The sequence below is a fragment of the Typopeltis vanoorti genome, chromosome 15, assembly GCF_054136105.1.
Source record: "Typopeltis vanoorti isolate ZY-2024b chromosome 15, IOZ_Tvanoo_1.0, whole genome shotgun sequence".
Lineage (NCBI taxonomy): Eukaryota > Metazoa > Arthropoda > Arachnida > Uropygi > Thelyphonidae > Typopeltis > Typopeltis vanoorti.
In genome coordinates this window covers 44,018,225-44,040,636 of record NC_143563.1, presented here as the reverse complement: position 1 = coordinate 44,040,636, position 22,412 = coordinate 44,018,225, and the positions used below count along the sequence as shown (strand labels likewise).

The window sequence follows — 22,412 nt, the reverse complement described above, 5'->3', positions numbered from 1 at the left end:
TCGTTCACTCACAAAAATGGCGATAATAGTGTTTTATAAAATTTTATAAAACATAATCACTTGATTAAGCAAATTACACACATTAATTTGTGTAGAATCATCAGGATCTTCTTCATCTGAAGTACGCAATTCACGCCATCTACCGCCCTCCACAACTAGTATTTTTTGTCCGTAAACTGCGTGTGTTCTGAAGGGCCGATTTGTCTGTATGTGGGATGAAAATCCCAAGTTTCCAAGAGAAAAAAACGTGCTACCTCCGTATGAGACCGACTAACTCACCTATGATCGAAAAAGTCCATATATAAAGATTCCTCCTGTCACGACGAGAATTGAACTTAGGCCTTTTCCAATCGAATGGTGCAATGTACCGTCGTTCTTCCAATTGCGCAACGGAGGTGCTTAATATGATTAGTTGAACCAGTTCAAAATTTTCTCTTTAGATGCCATACAAGGACAGAAACCCAAGTCAAATAAACTTCAATCGAGTTAACTTGACCGTAGCAGTTAAAGAAGACATCAGGTACAAATCTTAAAAAAAAAAGAAAAAAAAAGCTAATGCCTTTTTGTTCCCATATAGGGAGGCAAGGCTGTTTTTTTAACCCTATCTAACTTTTGGAGACTGAGTGGGTAGTTCAATCTCCACTGGTAGCCAATCAGAGATAACTGGCCCAAGGCTATCACTCATTAATCGGTACACAGTGAAGAAGACAGCTAAGAAGTGCCGCCATTTTGTGGTCACTAACACAATATTTTTAATGTCTGAAAATAGTGCAAGTTCAACAGTTGATTTTCTTGAGTTTTACGAGACAAAAAACCTGCTTGCCCATGCCAGAGATTGAATAACTTGAGAACTGGCCGAAAAAAGGCTTAGAAAATGTTTCTCTAGTCGGCAACTAGAGCTGAACCCAAGTCTTTCTTCGTGCGGTCAAGTGCTATAGAGTGCAAATGCCACTTCTACTGGGCTACACAGGCGCGATGGTATGAATCTTCTCATTTTTAATTATCTGCAAGAGGATACCCAGCATGTAAAAGAAAAACTTTCAAACAAAAGGAAATCTACAGAATTAAGCTTGAATTTAGTTGAATAGATTTTAATTTATTTTTTTATTTGAAAAATGTGCAATTTTGTATGTTTGCATTCTAAAACTTTGTTTGCTATATTAGCTCTGTCTGAAGTGAATCATCTTATAGTTAAATCTTAGGGTTACTGCACTTGAGAGTAACAAATTATTATTATAGAAAATGTATTAAAATGTGTGTGTAAGCTTTGTAAATATATATTTAGATATATATTAAATATAACACAAATGAAGGTGTATATATATCTTTTTTTGACAATTATGTGACTCATTTAATTTGTATTTCTGTGATTTAACTATATTTTATGAAATCATACTTTTTAATTTACTCAGTCTTTTTTTTCAGTTAATACAACTGTTATTCTAAATTCTATAGTTCACAATTTGAAACATTAGGAATTAATGCTCAACTATGACTGCTTCTTTTAACATTATATGCATAAAATGAAGTTAAAATCAATGTAATGTAGTAGTAGGTGCTGACCTGCCAAACAATCTTAGATTTTTATGGGTTATGTCTTCTAAAGATGATAAATCATATTCCATTAATGCAACTATATTCTCTAGAATCCAATTTGCTTCATTATGAGAATGAAATGAGAAAATGTGGAATGTTATGTAGTTCATTTTTGAATTTTGCAGTTGTATATCCATTACTTAAATAAATCATAAACATTAATTATAAAAATTTATATGATGCAAAGTGTAAATTTAAACGAATTTCACAATGAAAAGGATAGTTTATAATGTATTTAATACTCAATAACTTTTCATATAAAACAAAACTATAAAAATACCTAGAAATACAATTTCTATATTATAAGATACACAAATTACTGAGTCAAGTAACAATTTCTACAAACTAAAATAATTTTTTTTATTTTTATTTTGCTATTATTTGAAAACTAATTCTATCACAAACGTGTTCTTTTGTTATCTAAAACAAAATATTTTAATTTACATTTTCTACATAATACATTTCTGAAGATGTACAAATAAACCATTAAAACAGCCAAGGCTTATTAATACTATATTTTGTAACCATGTATAAGAAATAAAAAAATATGCAAAAAAGAGAAAAAAAAAAAAAAAAAAAAAGGTGAAGTTTGTGGCTGGTGCAAAAAAGAAAATAAAGTGTATAAAAAAAATATATAAAAATGACATCTGTTAGGCAAGATTAGTTATAAAATATCATACCTGAGACATATTTACACATGGCATAGCATACTTATGTATTATCTAAAACATTAGTGTTGCTATCTAGCTTTCCGTTAAGTGTCATACTCCCAACAAGTGGAAGCTCTTGAAATACTGTTCTGTTTGAAAGTTGCTTGATTGTGATGATTGGAATCCCAACTGGAGAACCAAAAAATTCATCTTCTCTATTACTTTTAATTGGAATGATTCCAATAATACCCTGGGATTTGTTTAGTACACAGTTCTTCACATCAATTAGAGGAACACACATACCTTCTTTAAAATAATTATTCAAATGGTTCTTTTCCTTAGCACATGATTTGACATGATGCTCAAAGATAATTCGATATTGAAATGTATGCAAGCAAGTTGGACATTTATAATGCTTCATGTGACTTAACCGGGTATGATGCAAAAGCAGTTTTTTACTGGAATATCTCCTTTTACATGTAAAACAACTAAATACTTTCACATTAAGATGCATTTGAAGATGATAATGATAAAGTATCTTTTTTGTAAAAGTCTTGTTACACTTTTGGCATTCAAATTTTCTTGATAGTGAAGAATTAAAATTATATGGAATAAAGCCATTGTTACTTTCATTAGATGAGATATAATTTCCAGTGACTTTCATTTCTGCCTGTTTAGAAACATTAATAAATGTGCAATTTTCAGAATACTCTGGCAACCTGCCTTCCTGAACTGAAAGATCAACTGTAGTTTTTAAACCACTCTTGTGCTCTGTATACAAAATATTTTGCTGCCTTTCCTTTTCAGTGCTTGGTAAAATAAACTCTGTTGTATTACATGAATTTTCATTTATATCTTGTGAACTCTGTAAATGATACATATTTTGATACTGTATGCTTCTATTTCTGAAATTTTCACTTTTCATTTTAATATTTTCTTTTGAGTGTGATTTTAAACTAACAGCAGAATTTTTATTAGTCAACTTATTGTGGAAATCTTTCATCACAAAAGACTGCAAATGTATATCTGCATGCCTTCTTAAAGCCTTTGCACTGGAGCAAAATTTTCCACAAAATGGACATAAAAACAGATGAATCACATAAGGTTTTTTAAATGAATTTCTTGTCTTCAATTTTTTTGAATAATGTGCAACATCTTTATATTTGCTTAACAATTTATTACTACAGGTCTTCTTATTAGAGCATAAAGACAGAAATGCATTTCTAGAATTTTGTGGTGATGAGGTTACTGAAGACATAAGACTGGGTTTCCAAAGTTTCCCCTTTATCTTTGAAACTGCAGACAACATCTGGTTGCTCTCCTGAGGTTTGGTAGTTGGCCACATACTGCTATCTTTCATTAATGTATAACAAGTATTTTTTGAAGCATCTGATGGAGATGTACTTACATTACCAGACTCCATTATGGAAATACTGCTGTCAATCAAAGACACGTTATCCTCTACATTTGTACCTTCATCAGTTTCAGGAGTCTGCCAGTCATCCACATTTTGCAACCCACTGGAATCAGCATTCTGTCCTAAATTTTTTATTACATCTTGAGATCCTAAATATGGTGTTATTTCTTGACATGGCTCTGTCTCCAGTGATTCTGAATCACTCAAGAGTACACTTTGCACATGAGTTTTCACATGACATTCAAATTCTTCTTCTGTGCCAAAATCTACTTGACAAGGAATGCATGTAAAAGTTATTTCTGACAATTTTCCAGATGACCGATTATTTATACCATCTGCTGTTGTTTGTGGATTGCCTGAGTATGTTGAAGAGGTGATAACCGTGTCACTGACATTCTGACTACTTAAGGATGTAGTAGTTATTTTTTCTCCTGTTCTTGGAGGTTTCTTACGACTGACAATTTCTATATTTCCATGTTCTTCTGCTATGTGTTGATTATACTCTTCATTTGTCACAAACAACTTTAAGCAAAAACCACACTCATAATTAAAAATTCTCTGAGGAACAACAAATTGATCTGGATGTAAACTATAATGACTCCTTTCAGAAATCCATCTAAATGGGGGCTCACATTTAACTATACAACTTGAATCAGGTTGCATCTTTTGTTTCAAAATATCTGACATGCCTTTATCAGCAGATTCAGAAAAAGTTTGATTATCATCTCCACTTTCCTGAGAATGATTTCCTGTATCACCTAACTGAATAACAACTGTATGGTTGTCGTTATCATCACTTGGAGATCTCATTGGACCAGGTAATATAGTTTCCAGATTCCTTTCCAATGGAGTTATGGCTGCAGTAGTGGCCATTGCAAATGGGGGTAAGTTACTTAATAAATTCTGTGAATCTGTCATTTGGGCACGGCACTTTCTGCGATCCAAATTCTCTGTAGACACTTCATGACGATGTTTTAAGTGGTGAAGAAATACGTTCTTCTGTCGAAATCCACGATTACATAGGTTGCAATGGAAAAGAGCTGTGTTGCTATGAAGGGCCTAGAAGTAAAAAATAAAACAGTTATTACCACATTATTTCTGTGTGTGTGTGTGTGTGTGTGTGTGTGTGTAAACCCGGTGCTGCAAAAATTCAATTTTTCTCAGATACTCCATACTATTGACAAATTAGATAATAACAGCAAATATAAAGGCAAAGAAATGTATATTAAATCATTGTAGTTATGTACAATGCTGGAAATGGGACATGATTGCCAGCAAAGTATTATCATAAGCGGCATGTTAAAAAAAAAAAGCCACATTTGGCCTCTCAAAGCAAGGGAACCAGATTATTTAACTTCTTTTCACCTACCATACTAAATGTAATATATATATATATATATTTACCAGTCCCACATATGAGAGGTTGCAGAAACTATAGCAAACTGATACCGTATGTAGGGTAGAGGTTTAACAAGAAGGAACCTTAATGTTTTTTTTTCCTGATCAGCTGCAGGTAGCAGCATGGAGAATGCTTCATGAGGAAAAGTTGTTTCAGAGAAAAACAAATAGAATGAAAGAGAAGTAGGATTGTTTGGTTTGTGGTTTAATGACACAAAGACAGCAAAGGTCATATGGTGCCATTACAAAGGCCACAGTACACTAAGTAATAAAAAATAAATAGCTAAATAAGTAAATAATTAAACAGATGCTATGATATTAAAAAAAATGAGCAATGGCATACATTTATAATCAAATTTCTTTATGTAAATTAATTCTTACACAAAAGTTAAAGATTTTGTGTAATCTTTCAGAATCTGAGATCTGCTAGTTATTTTTGGCTCAGCCAGATAGAGTAGTAAAAACTGCATTCCTCTTGCAAGTGAAGTGCTGTACTTACCACATGTCATTGATGTACTCCATCAATGACATGTGGTAAGATGAGTGCTACATGGTTTCACACAGGCAAGTCATGTCCTCAACAGATAAGAATGGGTAAAAAGCCTGTGATCCATGCAGAGCCTAGCAAGGATAACTTCCTATCTTTTATTTTTATATAGACTGTCAAAGCTTAATTTCAGGCTTGATTTCATGCAATTTATTTATTAGTACTTCCTGAATGACTGCCAATGATTGGTTAACTCTGCTCTCATAATAGAGCAGATAAGTTTGCACAGGGGACAGACAAACAGTACATGGAGAAAACATGAGCTGACCCAGCAGCCACATCAGCAGTTTAATTTCTCTCGATTCCTATGGGAGCTGAGTATCCAGCACAATCAAACATCAAATTAAGGGTAAACATTAATTAATAATTATAGAACATTATAAAGCATGGAATGTAAATAAATTCATTACCACTATGCTCACAACATCCAAAGGCACTTCAATTCTAATTATACCACTCTATAAGATTTGGTTCTCATCCTCTTCATGACTGCATTTATTCTCAACTTTCATGCATGTCCTTTCTGCACCCCCACCCCATAAAATAAAAATTCCATCTACTGATATCTTGTCTGGCTCTCTCAGAAGTCTCTAAGTCTCAATTACATTACCACTCCCAATGTTGGCTGGTGTCTGCAGTACACAAATCCTCAATCTACCTTCACAATCTCTATTTACACAATAAAAGTTGAGCAGCTCTCAGATGTGAACTGTAGACTAAAATACACAAAGATTATTGAAGAAAAAATGAAAAAGTTTGAGAACAGGAATCAAACCTTGGAGATTCAGTGGCAAACTCTGAAGAAAACATTGATTGATTCTGCCAAAGAGGCATGTGGTGAAGTTGTCTGCAAGGATAGAAAAATTAGAACTCCCTGGTGGACACAGGAAGTTAAAGAGGCAGTGAAGGAAAAGAAGAAAGCATATCAAAAGTTCCTGTCAAATAAGTCAGCTTGTGCTCTTAGAGAATATAGAGGCAAATGCAAGAATGCTAAACACTGTGTAAAACTAGCTAAATAAAAGTCATGGGAGGACTTTGGCAAGAATATAGAAAATAAATATCAAGAAGGTGGCAAAATATTCTGGAGGTTGTTGAAGAAGCTTAGGAATGGAGGAAAGAGTGCTGTAAAAGGAATTAGAGATGATAAAGGTGACATGAAAACAGGAGAAAAAGATATCCTTGAAGTATGGAGTAATTACTTTGAAAAACTGCTAAATGAAACAAGCAGTGATGGCAGCACATTTGTAAAAAATACTGACGAGGCATGCAGGCAGGAATACATATCCATACTTGAAGTAGAAAAAGCCATCACTTTCCACATGAAATGTGGAAAGGCAGCTGGAGTAGATGATATTCGACCAGAAATGCTGAAGTATGGCGGTATAAGAGTCTTACAACGGCTGCACTGCATAGTTCAGAAAGCCTGGACAGAGGGACGAATTCCCGATGATTGGAGTAGAACTCTCATAGTACCCATATATAAAAAGGGAAATAAAACTTAATGTGAGAATTACAGAGGTATTTCCCTACTGAGTGTTCCTGGCAAGATCTATGCAAGTATACTTGAGAAACGGTTGAGAAGAATTGTGGAAGAAAAAGCTTGGTGAAGAACAAGCTGGATTCAGGCCAAACAGAGGCTGTCAGGATCAGATCTTTACTTTACGACAAATAGTCGAGAAAGCATGGGTATTTAAGTTTTGTCGATTTGGAAAAGGCATATGGTAAGGTGTCAAGAGAGAAGCTGTTCAATACGTTGCATTTATATGGTGTCAACGGGGCATTATATCAAGCAATACTTAGTCTTTATTTGAGTTGTGAGTCAGCAGTTAGAATTGAAGGAAGTACAGGAAGATGGTTTAATGTTAAATCTGGTGTGAGACAAGGATGTACATTATCTATATGGATCACATTATGAAGGAAAGTTGTATTAAACATGATATCAAAATTGGAGATGTTAATGTCAGCTCTTTGCTTTATGCAGATGATGTTATACTTCTAAATAAATCTGCTAGAAGTCTGCAAGATTCTCTGACTAAATTGAATAGCTGTTGTAAAGATATGGTATGAAGGTCAGTAATAAAAAGACAAAGACAATGAAAATAGGCAGAATCATTGAAAATGTCAACTGTGTTGTGAACGGAGAACCTGTGCAACAAGTAAAACATTTCAGCTACTTAGGCATGATTTTTACTGAAGATGGTAAATTAAATATAGAAATAGACAACAGAATCAGCAAAGCTGGTATGGTGGTAAGTCAACTGAATAAATTCATATGGAATAAGAGAGAAATTAGTCGGAACACTAAATTAGCTGTATACAAGACAGTGTTTAAACCGGTTTTAACTTATGGATCTGAGAGCTGGGTCAGAAGTAAAACACTTGACCAAAGACTAGAGACCGCAGATATGAGAGTCCTGAGAAAGATGGTAGGTGTGAACAGATGGCATCAATGGCAATATCATATTGAAAATGAAGATATTAGGAAAGAACTTGACATTGTCAGCATCCACGAATGCATTAGCAGAGCTAATCTCATGTGGTATGGTCACCTAAATAGAATGGGCAAGGAAAGATTAGCAAAACAAGTGTTCACTGCCAGGTTGGCAGGAAAATGACCCAGAGGAAGACCAAGATATAGGTGGATTGATACGGTACAAAGTGCCTTAGACGATAGAAATGGAAGATCTGATAATGTTGGAGTCTTAACAAGTAACAGACTGATTTGGAGGAAAATTGTAGATAGGAAGTTAGTAATGATATAATTTTTTCATGTAGTACTATCATATCCTGTACACCCCTTGTGGGTACATGGCAGGAATTTGATGATGATATCATCTTTAACACACTCCTTTGTGCTCTCTCTCTCTACTATATCAGCATCACCAAGGAAACCATGAGATCAGACTCACAACACAAACAGTCCAAGTGAGGTTGTGTCAAGGTTTGTAAAAGGCAAAATTTCATTTTAGCACTACAATTATTCTCTGAGTTGTATTTGCAATCTTTGCTATATGACTCTTGAAGTTCAACTTCCCACCTGCTAAAATTCCAAGATCCCTAGCTTGATCAGTTTACCAAACTCATTACACCAAACAGCATAAGTTATTTGCTTTACTTGTGCTAACATTGAAATGACCACCATTTTTACATGCCCACAATTCCAGCACATTCAAATCATTCTGCAAGTACTACTTATCAGTCATATCCCTGATTACCTGCTTATCTTTGCATTATCAGCTGTCAAATCCTTCCCAATGTCATTAATTTAAAGAATGAATAACAACAAAATAAGAACTGATCTCTGTGGTACACCACTGGTCACCTCAAACCTGGCAGACTCACATCCATCACACACCACTTTTTGATGTCACTCAGCCATCCTCTTATCCACACTAATATTTTGTAATCCAATCCCATATTCTCCAATTTAAGCAACAGTTTCCATGCTATACAGGGTGTTCGGGATAAATTTGACAGTTTCGTAAGGAAAAAGAAAATCTTCTTTGTATCTATTAAATTTAATGAATTGACAAAAAAACATTACAGGCAGAGTTAATTACAATACTATCAACAAGATTTACTCAAAATAACCACCATTAGCATCGATCACAGCTTCAATTCTGCTTCGGAACCTCGAACAAGCTGATGCTACAGTCTCCCTGGGAAGGGCCGCAAAAACTGTTTTAATTTTATCCATTAACTGGGCTTTTGTATTACTGGAAGTGCGATTGGTGTCTTTTTCAACTGCGCCCCATACAAAATAATCCATGGGGTTAAGGTCTGGGGAGTTTGGAGGCCAAACATTTGGACTGGTGAAGTCGTAGAAATTTTCAGACAACCATTTTTGACTTTTCCCAGAGGTGTGGCAAGGGGCCGAATCCTGCTGCCATACATACGGCCTACCAATGGCTACCCTTGTTATCCAGGGCTTGACTACAGTTAGCAACTCCACGAACAAAGCCCGAATTCCAATGCCAGGGTTCTTCAACACCTGTTCCTGCAGATTTGCGAGGAATTCTGCTGTACGAACGCAATCAGATCGTCTGCTAGGGATCTTTCTTCTTGCTACATCCTCGTAGTCACCATTGCAAGTCTCTAGTTCATGCCTGATTGTTTTTACTGTATTCAGGGAGCATTGGGCAGCAGTCGTAATATCCTTATTTTGATGGCGGGCACGAATCATCATGATACAAGTTATTCTCTTCCATGATTCAGGTGGGTTCCAGCTATCCATCCTTTCTGACATCTTGTATATGAATGAAGAAGGGTCCAAACTTTTAAATGAAGAGAAGTGTGTGTTAATATATGTAACTTACGGAAAAATATAATTAATTATAAATATGTCAAATTTATCCCGAACACCCTGTATATGATCAAAATCCTAAGCAAACATCTAAAGTATCATGATGTATCCAATCCCTTCGCCAGCCTGGTTGGTGAAGTGGTTAGTGTACCTGCTCTCCAACCAACAGGTTGAGGGTTCAAATCCCACTGCAGACATGGATGTTGGTGATTGTCTTACCTTGTGTACTTCTATAATCTTTGATATGGCACAATATGATGCCATTAAAACCATAAATCATCATTACCAGTCCCTTCATCTAACTGAACAGTATTATAAAGTGTGAGTAAGTTGCTCAAACAGGACTTTCCCTTAGTAAACCCATGCCATTCATTGCAAAGTATGATTTCTCTGCTAACCCATTTCTGCATGCTAGCTCTTACTAACTTTTCCAAAATCTTAACCACTCCAGTGATACCAATAACTAGACACATCAGTCTTTACACAACCCTTGTGCAATGGAATTATCATGCATTCTTTCCACTCTGGCAGAATCTTCCCCATTCTGAGGTTGATATTATACAGCCCAGTCAAAGAAATAGTCAGTTCAGCTGAATGCTCGTTTAGCATCTGTACTGATATCCCATCGAGTCTATTAGGTTGAATTCTTATTTGGTTTGTACAATGGCTCTACTATTTTCTCCTCATACACTTGACTTTCTTCATTTAGTAAAGCGGTAGTGAGCTCAATGTCGCATACCAGGTTGGCAGCATCTTTTTTTTTTTGCAAAACAGGCATTCATTAGTTGAATAATCTCTTCTGCATTTAGCATATGCCTACCATAAATTATAAATTAAAGATACCAAGAAATTATATACTTGGTTTAATCCTTTATCCAAGTGTAAGCAAACAAAGTTTGTGCCTGAAGTATTTTCAGGATTGGGGCAACTCATATAAAGAAGCTAAGACTTCACATCACTTGCCTTAGTATCCCATAATGCAAAGCACATCTCCTTGCAGACATGTATAATGCTATGCATAATGGGAAGGTCACTATCCAGACTGGTTTTGACCTTGGCCAAGTGAAAAAACTTCCAACAATATGCCTACCATCCACATTCAATACAGCTATTCTTTCATATTCATTATTTCTTCTTTTTACTTGCAACATAACAACAGAATTCTTTTGGTTGTCTTTAGCTTGCAGAGCTAGTTTCTATTAATACTTTGACTCAGATCTTTGTACAATAGTAATAACTCTTTCAGCCTGCTCCTTATAATTTTCATAACTGAACATCATCCTCATGCACATGATATTCCTTCCACATCATCTTTTTCTTAAGAATCTCTTGCTTAATAAGATTGCATATTCATTTTACCCTGACATGATTTATTCTTAGAATTCTAGAAACAAAAGGGTGCTTAAGGTTCAAGGCTGGATAACTGGTAGGAGACCTCCACATGGCTTTTGACCTGATGTCCAATCCTCACCTTCTCATGGTGCACCCTGTTGAGTATCTACCTGGATACAGAATGAAAAAGGATAGGCTCGCAATTTGGGATATAGCCAACATTGTATATAATTGTATTCATACTGGCTTAAATCATAACTCAAAATGATGGCACAACATGGAATTTCATGCTGGCTGGGGTGTTGCCCAGTTAAACAAGGCTTCCTCTCCCCATTGTTTTCATCAGGAAACCAGGGTGAACAGCGAAAAGTCAGCTACTGAAACAAACTTCAACTCAACATCAGCAGAGATCAAGATTTGCACCATCAATATAAGAAGCATCAATGGAAAAAAAAAATGGAACTAGTAGAAGAGCAGGATAAGTACCGGATTGACATAATATATGATATGGAAACAAAGAAGACAAAAACAGGTGAGATCTTTCTAAGCAACAAATACAAGATGTTACATTCAAGCAAAAGATTGGATTTTATTTTAATTTTTTTTTATGGAGCAAAGACATCAAAAGTCATACTGTGCCAGGACACAGGTCACAGCAGTACATATGGTTAGTAGGACAATCACAAACATCCATACTCTTGTTGGGATTCGAACCCACAGCCTCTTGACTGGAGAGTGGATATGCTAACTTCTCGGCCAACCAGGCCAGTGCAGGGAAAAGAAGGAGTAGCTATAAATTTAAACACAATATGAGGATAATCTTCTTGAATGGCAGGCAATATCAAGTAGAGTGATGTGGGCTAATATCAAAATGGAGAACTGGACAATGAGACTTATTTGTGCTTATGGTCCCACAGAAGGTTCTACTAAGGAAGAAGTGAAGGAATTTTTCAAGGCATTAGAGAAGGCAGCTGACACAACGAAAAAGGAAAAGTTGGTCCTTGATGGATGTCTAAAGAGCACAGTAGGAAATGATTATCAGATATATAAGAATATTATTATTATTATTATTATTACATGACACCTCCAAAGACTCATTGAGGGAGGGCACCTACTCTACAACTCTCCATCTCCGCCACTCAATCCACCAACTATACCAACAATCCATACCCACAGCGGGATTCAAATCCACAGCCTTTTGCCTGGGAAGCGGATATGCTAATCACTCGGTCAACTAGGTCAGGAAAGACTCATCAAGGGAGAGCACCCACTCCACAACTCTCTGTCTCCACCAACTACAACAAACTGCAACTATACTAATGCCATCTACTGCTCACCGCCGGTAGTAGTACTTTCACAGACAATCGCAAACATCCATGTCCATGGCAGAATGGATACGCTGACCACTCAGCCAACTAGGCAGTCAGGGAAAATTTTGGGGAAAAGAGCAAAGCTAGTAATAATAGTAAGTACCTGCTAGAGTTCTGCTCAGGAATTGACTAGGTATTACTAACACCCATGTTCTAACATAAAAATGGGCCAAATTCTCATGGAGAAAAGATGTAAGGAATAAGAAAAATCTCACTGACTATGGTAGTCTTGAGCAGGATAAAATTGAATTTCATATTGAAAAGAAGCACATGTAAGAAAGTTTTAAAGCAAATAAGAGTTGATTAGCTCTCAGATGTGAACTGCAGACTAAAATACACAAACATTATTCAAGAAAAACATGAAAGAGTTTGAGAACAGGAACCAAACCTTGAAAATTCAGTGACAACCCCTGAAGAAAACATTGATTGATTCAGCCAGAGAGGCTTGTGGTGAGATTGTCTGCAAGGATAGAAAAACCAGAACTCCATGATGGACTCAGGAAGTTAAGAAAACAGATCAAAATTTCTGGCAAGTAAGTCTGCTTGTGATTTTAGAGAATACACAGAAAAATGTAAGGAAGCAAAGCACTGTATAAAATTAGCTAAACAAAATTCATGAGAAGACTTTGGCAAGACCATAAAAAATAAATATCAGAAGGTGGTAAAATATTCTGGAGACTTAAAAAAGCTCAGAAATGGAGCAAAGAGTACTGTAAAATGAATTAGAGATGATAAAGCAAGATAAAGAAATAAAAATAAGAACAGCCATAGCTAAAGATGCTGGAAAAATAAAGATCTGCTCAGAAGTTCTGTGAGTATCGAGACAAAGAAAAGAATGAAAAGAACATTAGTGTGGCCAATTTTCACATATGGAAGTGAGACCTGGATATTCAAGAAGAGATTAAGGCAATAGATAATGGCCTTTGAAATGTAGTGCTATAGGAGAGCTCTGAAAAGCCCATGGACAGAACATGTGACAAATACAGATGTCCTACAGAGAATGAGAACACAGAGATCTTTATTACAGGAAATGATCCAGAGAAAGATGAGATTGGCAGGACATGTACTGAGAGGTTCAGCAGGACAGAGGATATTAACAGTTTTAGAAGGAAAAATTATGGGAAAAGGATCAAGAGGCAAAAAACAAAGGACATGGCTTGAAGATATAAGATCACATGGCTATGCAGAAACAAAAAAGGAAAGCCACCAACAGAGAGAACTGGAAGAAAACGGTGCTGAACCCTCTTACTGAGGAAGCTACATGAAGAAGAAGAAGAAGAAAGGGGATATGAAAACTGAAGATAAAGATATTCTTGAAGTATGGAGTAATTACTTTGAAAGATTGCTAAATGAAGTTAACTAGCAGTGACAGCAAGGTGGTAGAAAACACTCAACAGGAATGGAAATGGAATATATATCTCTACCTAAAGTAGAAAAGCTATCACAAACCTGATATGTGGAAAGGCAGCTGAAGTAGATGATGTTCAAACAGAAATGCTAAAATGTGGAGGTATAAAAATTTTACAGCAGCTGCACTGCTTACTTCAGCTGAATTATTATAATTCATAATAAAGCTGAATGAGAATTATAGAGGAATTTCTCTACTAAGTGTTCCTGGTAAGATTTATGCAAGTATTCTTGAAAAACAGCTAAGAAAAATTGTAGAGGAGAAGCATGAAAAAAGAACAAGCTGGATCAGGCCAAATAGAGGTTGTCAGGATCAAATTTTCACTTTAAGAGAAATAGTTGAGAAATCATGGGAACATAACAAGGTTCTGTATTTGAGTTTTGTAGATCTTACAAAGCATATAATAAGTTGCCAGGAGGAAAGCTATTCAAGATGCTCCAGTTATGTGGTGTAAATGGGACATCATATCAAGCAATACAGTCTCTGTTTGAATTGCAAATCAGCAATTAGAATTGAAGGAAGTACAGAAAGATAGTAAGATGTTAAGTCAGGTGTGCGACAAGGATGTACATTACCTCCACTGTTAATCATCAACATGGATCACATTATGAAGGAAAACGGTATTAAACTTGATATCAAAATTGGAGATGTTAATCTGAGCTCTTTACTTTATGCAGATGATGTATACTCCTAAAGAAATCCAGGACAAGTGAAGGATTTCCTACCAAATTGAATAACTCCTGTAATATTTGGTATGAAAATCAGCATTAAAAAGACAAAGACAATGAAAATTGGCAGAAACAATGAAAATATCAACTGCATCTTGAAAGGAGAACCTATAGAAATAGAACAAGTAAAACATTTAAGCTATTTAAGCACAATTTTTATTGAAGGTGGAAAACTGAATTTGGAAATAGAGAGCAGAATTAGCAAAGCTGGTATGGTAGGAATTCAACTGAATAAATTTATATGGAATAAGAGAAAGATTAGTCAAAACACTAAATTAGCTGTATACAATAAAGTGTTCAAACCAGTTTTAACTTATGGATCTGACACCTGGATTAGAAATAAAACTCTTGATCAAAGACTGGAGACCACTGATATGAGAGTCCTGAGAAAGATTAGGGAACTGAACAGATGGCATCAATGGGCAGTATTGATGTAGATACTCAGTAGAATGAAAGATACCTAAAAAAACTGGAGACCACTGATATGAGTCCTGAGAAAGATTAGAGAACTGAACAGATAGCATCAATGGGCAGTATTGATGTAGATACTCAGTAGAATGAAAGATATTTTATCATCTCATAGTGGATACCATCAGGCCCTATGGCACTGGCATGACAAATTTTAAAAGTTGTGCATTTATTTCTCTTGTTGTTCTTTCAATATCAAAAATTCAGGGAAGATACAAAGCTGTTGCTAAGATCCTAGCAAAACTTTTCCACAAAGTGTCTAATTGCTTTTGGTTCAGCAACAAAAATCCATTATGTTCCAGAGTAGATGAATGGTACCCTTTTTCCAGATTTTATTCCATTCCACTTTCACACTGGTTGCATGACTAATAGATAATGTAAACCAAATCAAAAACTGTTTCTGATTCTGACAAATCATGCTTTGGTAGAAGGGCATTTAAAAACTACAAGATTTGATGCAGTGGGGTATTTCCAAAACATGCTCTGTCTGGATCCTTTTTTGTTTGCTGTTTCTTAGTCAGGATTCTACCATGGCTCTGGATGTTATGGAACTTGAGATGATATTTTTGGAATTGCAGATTGGACGGACAGACAGACAGTTGCTTCATTGATAAGTGTTTGAATGACTGTCTTAGCATTAAATTTTGCAAGTTGGGAAAACATATTACAGTCAGCCTGGTCAACTTTCCACATAGGAGAATGATGTGGTTCTTGTGAGGATACAGTGCAAAGTACAGAGAAACAACTGCTTCCACTCATCCTGTTCGACAAAATAATCAAAGAATTTATTTCTTATTACATATTATAATAAGAAATATTATAATATGTAATAAGACATAAATAAGAAATACAACAATGGTAAGAAAATGATGCAAAGAAAGACCATGAGATGTATGCTGATGCAGGTGTTTATTTTAAAATATCAATCCCACATCCTACACATGAAAGAATGCAGAAGCAGCACACAAATGCCATATGTAGTCAAGGAACTATTCCTGAGAAAATTCCAAAGGAACGAAAGAGAAGCAGTTTAGCAAGTTTGTGGTTGAACTGTAAACGAATGATGTGCAATTGTCACTTATGCTTTGACTTAGTTGAAAGCAGAGGAATGACAGCTGCCAATTCAGTGGAGCAGAGCCAATGGAAGTACCTAAGGAAAAGCCAAAAAACAGACTATCTATGAGCTAGCAATTAAAGTGAGTCAGGAGAGGGAGAGAGAGCTTTAGCATCAAAAGTTTTTAGGGTGCTTTATGTTGCACCACCTCAAACATCAGCAGAGTATTCTAAAGTTCGGCAGATTTAAAATTTTGTGTTATCACTTAGGTCTCACTACAGCAAACACCATTATAACAAACTCACTATGACTACTGAAGAGTACCAAGGATCTGTAGGTACAATGCTATACTAAAAGAAATTCACTATGGCAAATCACCTGCTATTACAAAATATTCCTGAAGTCCCTATAAGTTTGCTATAGTGAGAGTCACCTGTTGCTGAATGGGTGAAAAGTGAGAGGTTGAGGAAAGATGTTGATGTGATGGGTATGCTAGGAAATGCTACAGTAAATGTCAATCCAAAGAAAGACATCTACTTGTGTCTGGGCATTTGTGTATTTCTTAGAAGCAAAGTATGATAAGGTGATCAAGATAATTTTTGTGAAGAAAAAGACAGGATTGTGTTTTGGTAGTACCCTTTAGGTTATCCATGGCAGATTGAAAAATAGTCAGAATGTAAGGAATGGTTTAGATCTTGAAACTTGGGATATTTATGCACTGCAATGTTTATCAAATAGCAGAAACTACAGCAGACTCAACTATACAAACATTATGGAAGGAAAAATGAAACAGTTTGAAAACAAGAATTGAACCTTTGAGTCTCAGTGACATACACTGAAGAAAATATTGATTGATTCAGATAGGGATTCATGTGGTGAAGTTCCCTGCAAGGATAGAAAAATAAGAAACCATGGCGGGCAGATGAAGTTAAAGAAGCGGTCCTGGAAAAGAAGAGGCATACTAAAAGTTCCTAGCAAATAAATTGGCAGATCAGATGTCCTAAAAGAATACAGAAAAAATGTATGACAGCTAAGCTATGTGTACAGCTAAACAAAATTCATGGGAAGACTTTGGTAAGAATATAGAAGATAAATATCAGGAACATGGCAAAATGTTCTGGAGGCTATTGAAAAATCTCAAAAATAGAGGAAAGAGTACTGTAAAAAAAAATGAAAGATGATAATAACTATTACTATTATGAGGTTTCCACGGAGTCCTTAGACTCATCAAGGAGAAGCCCTAAACATCAGCCAAGCACTACCCAATATTTGCGCAGTATCTATCATACTTTGCTTTGAACTCATTTACAGTCATGACACCCACAACAGACTCTGGTAACCTATACCACTCATTTACTACTCTCTTCAAGCAAAAAATCTAGTTCTAACACCCTTAATATAACTATACTCTTGCTCAGTTTCCAAGGATGGCTCTTAGTTCTCCAACCACCAGACCCATTCTGAAAATTTTCCTCTGTATTAATCTTGTAAAAACCCTTCAGTAATTTGTATGTCTCAATCATCACCCCTTTTCTGCCTGTCAACCAATTTCTGTAGCCTACAAATCTTCAACCTATTCTCGTAAGGTTCATTTCATAGACTTGCTACCATCTTGGTCACTTGCATATGGATAGTCTCCAACTCTTCCTCATTACCAAGAAATCCAGGTGACCAGATCTGCATGCAGTGGTCAAGTGGTATCTTATCAAGGCTTAACCTGTTTGTCTCTGCTCATCAAAGTATTGTTCAGTAATCAAGTAATCCAATAAGTTGCTTTAACCACTTTTGCTGTGTCCTCTAAACTTCAACTCCTTATCCACCAACACTCCCAAATCTCTGGCTTCATCAATTTCCTGGAGTACAGTGTACTTATTTCACCCCAAAATGCATAACCATACACTTTGAAACATTAAACTGACATCACATTCTTCTTTGTTCAGACTGCCAGTCTATCCTAATCATCTTGCAAAATTTTAACATCATTTGTATTAACCATTGCTCTACCCAATTTTGAGTCATCTGAAAACAACTGAACAGTTCCTCTCAGATCCCTTTCTATATCATTGATGTAAACATCAATGTCAATTTCATTGAAATTTTCAATGACATCAATTTCAATGTACAAATGAAATTGAGGGCTTTGTACAAGAATCAAAGATTTTTGTACAGAGCTCTGTGGCATGCCACTAGTCACTGACCTTCTTTTTGACTACTCCTGAATAAACTACTGTCTGATATTTCTTCATCAATCACGCTCTTATTCACCTCACCGACCCTCGATATCCATCCCCCATGTGCTGCAGTTTATTAATTCGAATTCGATCTGGTATCCTGTCAAAGGCTTTTTTGAAAGTCCAGCAGTATCAACTGTAAACCCATTACCTTAATCCCACTCAGCTGTCACTGTATTATAAAATGTTAGCAAGTTACTGAGATACAACCTACCCTTCTCATAACCACATTGTCTCCTCATACAGTATCCCATTTCTGTCTATCGATTCCTGTATTTTGCTCTTGACCAAATTCTCCAGTACCTGGACAACAACTCCTAATATGATGATCGGTCAGTAATTTGCTACATCCATCTTGGAACCTCCTTTATGCAATGGAACAATTTTCCCCTCTTTCTTCCCCCCCCCCCTCCTTGGGACCAACTCAGAGATGAGATGAGACTTAGATTAAACAATGTGGTCAAAGGCACTAACAATTCCCTAGTACCTTCAAGATAAAACTCGAGATGGTATACCATCTAATCCCACAGCTGTATTCACATCAAGGTTTTGTAATGTACTATGCACCTCCATTTCATTTACCTCAGTTCCCATATAAGTCTTTGCCTTCCTTGTTACAGCAATATCTTCCGCCTGGATGATATACTCTTGCAAAGCGTGCACTTAGTAATTCTACTATCTTACACTTTGCCACATTAAACTGACATCCATTCTCCTTTACCAAGACTGCCAGTCTATCCAAATCATTCTGCACAATTTTAACATCATCTGTATTAACCTTTGCTCTGCCCAATTTTGATAATTGCAAACAACTAAATAGTTCCTCTCAGATCCTCTCCTATATCATTAATGTAAAATAACAGTAGCGACCCAAGAACGGAGCCCAGTGGCACACAACTAGTCACAGACCTTCCTCTGGACTCTACTCCTCAATAAACTACTCTCAGATATCTCTCCATCATCCACCCTCTTATATACCTCATCAACCCTCTATATCCATTTCCACGTGCTGCAGTTCATTGATTAGAACATGTGGTCAAAGGCTTTTGCAAAGTCCAGCAGTATCACTGTAAACCTATTACCTTGATCCAACTTAGCTGTCACTGTATTATAAAACATGAGCAAGTTACTGAAGCACGACCTATCTTTCACAAAACCATGTCCCCCCCAATATAGTATCCCATTTCTGTCTCTCCATTCCTGTATTTTGCTCCTGGCCAACTTCTCTAGTACCTTGACAATAACTCCTGACACGATCAGTTAGTAATTTGTTACATCAGTCGCTGAGTCTCCTTTATTGCAATGGAACTATTTCCTCCCCCTCTTCCCCCACCTTTGGGACTAATCCAGAGCTGACACTTAGATTAAACAATGTGGTGAAAGGCACTGACAATTCCCTAGCACTTTCACGTAAAATTCGAGCTGGTATACCATCTAATCTCATAGCTGTATTCACATCAAGGTTCTTTAATATGCTATGCACCTCCAGTTTCCATATAAGCCACTACCTCTCTTGTTACTGCAATATCTCCAACTGGATGGTTCTCTCCCAGGTGAGCACACTAATGCTGATAGTGTATGGGAAGTGGTAAAGGAATGTTTGAGGGGAAGTAATGGCAGACTGCATGGGAGTTATATGGATGAATACCATCATTTAAGCAGAAGCTACAAAAAAAGAAAACTTCGTGTAGGGAATTTGAGGAAAAAGGTGACGTGCAAGGCACATGAGCAGTACAAAGCACAGGTCAGAATGGTAACCAGTATGGTAAGGCAAAAGCAGATTATGAAGGAAGTTAGCAGTACAGGCCAAAGATAATGCTCAAGAGTTCTTTCAGTATGTTGCAAGCAAAAGGAGGAAGGTTTATGACAGAATGATTTTAATGAACGGCGATAGTAGTAGAATTATTAGCAGTGAAGGAACAAAATAGTAGAATTACTAAGCGAACACTTTGCCCTGGTTGAATATTCAAAGAGATGTGTGAGTAGGGCTAAAACTAATGTGGTATGGTCAACTAAACAGAGTAGGAGGAGACGCATACTAGGATGGCAGAAAAAAGAACTACAGGAAGACCAAGGTCTGTGTGGATTGATTCATTCAGAAGTGTCTTAGATGAATGAAATTTTGGGGTGGCACCAGTAATAGACTAATTTTGAGGAAAATTGGTGAAAGGAGATTATTAATAATAATGTAAACTTAAGAAGATTTAGGAAACTGTAATGAAAATGGGGAAATCCTAAAAGACTTCTGCATTTTCAATGATATGATCATAGGAGAAAAAACTTATTTAAACATAAAGACATCCAAAAACCAAACAGACCATATTTTAATAAACAGACCTTGGAGAACCTCTTTGATGGATGTAAGAGTTTGGAGAGGTGCAGATGCCTTTACAGACCACTTATTATTGATTAATAAGTGGCCTGTAAAAATAAAAATGAAACTAAGAAAAATATTTAAAGGCAAGAACCAAAGAATTAAATACAATATATCCAAACTGAAAAACAAGGATACAAAAGAAAAATATAAAGTAACATTAAGGAATAAATAAGGAAGCCTCATAGAACAACATAAGGAAATAGACATCGAAGAGAACTGGGAAAAAAATAAAGAATATATTTAATAGTACTGCCGAAGAAGTTCCAGGAAGGCGGAGTAGGAATCACAAACAATGGATCTCTGAAGAAACCATCAAATTATGTGAAGAAAGGAAAGCTTAATGGAATATGCTTTTGCAAAGTATAGAAGAAAACAAAAGAAATAGGATAAATGAAAGACACAGGCTTAAAAAAGTGCAAGGAAAGATAGAAGAGTTTTCCTGGAGGAAATGTGTAAAGAGGCCGAAGCAGCAGCAATTAAATTTGACTCAAAGAGGTTGTTTAGATAACAAGAAAGTTAGCTGCAAAGAGTTTTAAAAGAGAAGGGACTGTAAAAAATAAACAAGGAAAGTTACTCACAAATGAAGCAGACATAGAAAAAAGATGGGCAGAACATTTCCAATAAATTTTAAATGGAGAAATACCAGAAACACCAGAAGAAGAAATACTTATAAAGAAAACAAAAAACAATAAAGCAGCTGGGAGTGACGATATACAGGTGAACTACTTAAAGCAGATATAAACACTACTGTTAAAATACTATACCTGCTATTTAATCAAATATGAAAAAAGGAGGAATGGCCAGAAGACTGGAATACAAGACTCCTGGTGAAACTGCCAAAAAAGGGAGATATAACAATTCGTAAAAATTGGAGGGGGGGACTTCAATTTTAAATGTTATAAGTAAAGTATTTACTAGAATATTGCTAGAAAGAATGAAACAAGAAATTGAAACTGAGGAAAGAACAGTCTGGGTTCAGGCCAAACAGATCTTGTATTGACCAGGCAATAACATTAAGAATAATTGTTGAACAATCAATAGAGTGGAAGAGTAGCTTATAGATGGGATTCATCAACTTTGAACATGCATTTGCTAGCACAGACCGAAAGACTATATGGAAGTTAATGAAGCACTACAGGATTCCTCAGAAAATCATAAATATAACAAAGAAAACTCATGAAAAATGCAAAATCCAAATAATAAATAACAGCATAATAAATATCAGAACCATTTACAACAAACACAGGAGTAAGACATGGATGTATACTCTCCCAGACAATCTTTCTGATTTTATTGATTGGGTGATGAGGAAAACATCTGAAGAAAGAATTGGCATTTAATGGGCATTCAATAAAATCAGTGACCTGGATTTTGCAGACTATATATGCCTTTTGGCACAAAAACATCAACACCTCCAAAAGAAAATAGATAATTTAAACCAAGAAGCAAATAAATGTGGATTGAAAATAAATCATAACAAGACTAAAGTAATGAAGATAAACCCCAAACAAGAATTAGTCTTTGAAATACTAG

General features: G+C 35.8%; 1 protein-coding gene across 2 annotated transcripts in view; it reads right to left on the bottom strand.

The window, feature by feature from the left end:
- Positions 1-1,996: 1,996 nt before the first annotated feature.
- The window catches only part of LOC150098717 (uncharacterized), a 58,033-nt gene continuing 37,617 nt past the window's right edge, over positions 1,997-22,412 (bottom strand). For both annotated transcript variants that reach the window (XM_090404816.1, XM_090404817.1), the window contains exon 3: positions 1,997-4,722. In XM_090404816.1, coding sequence (XP_090260942.1) covers positions 2,308-4,722 — 2,415 coding nt within the window. In that variant the 3' untranslated portion in view covers positions 1,997-2,307. The remainder of the gene's footprint in view (positions 4,723-22,412) is intronic.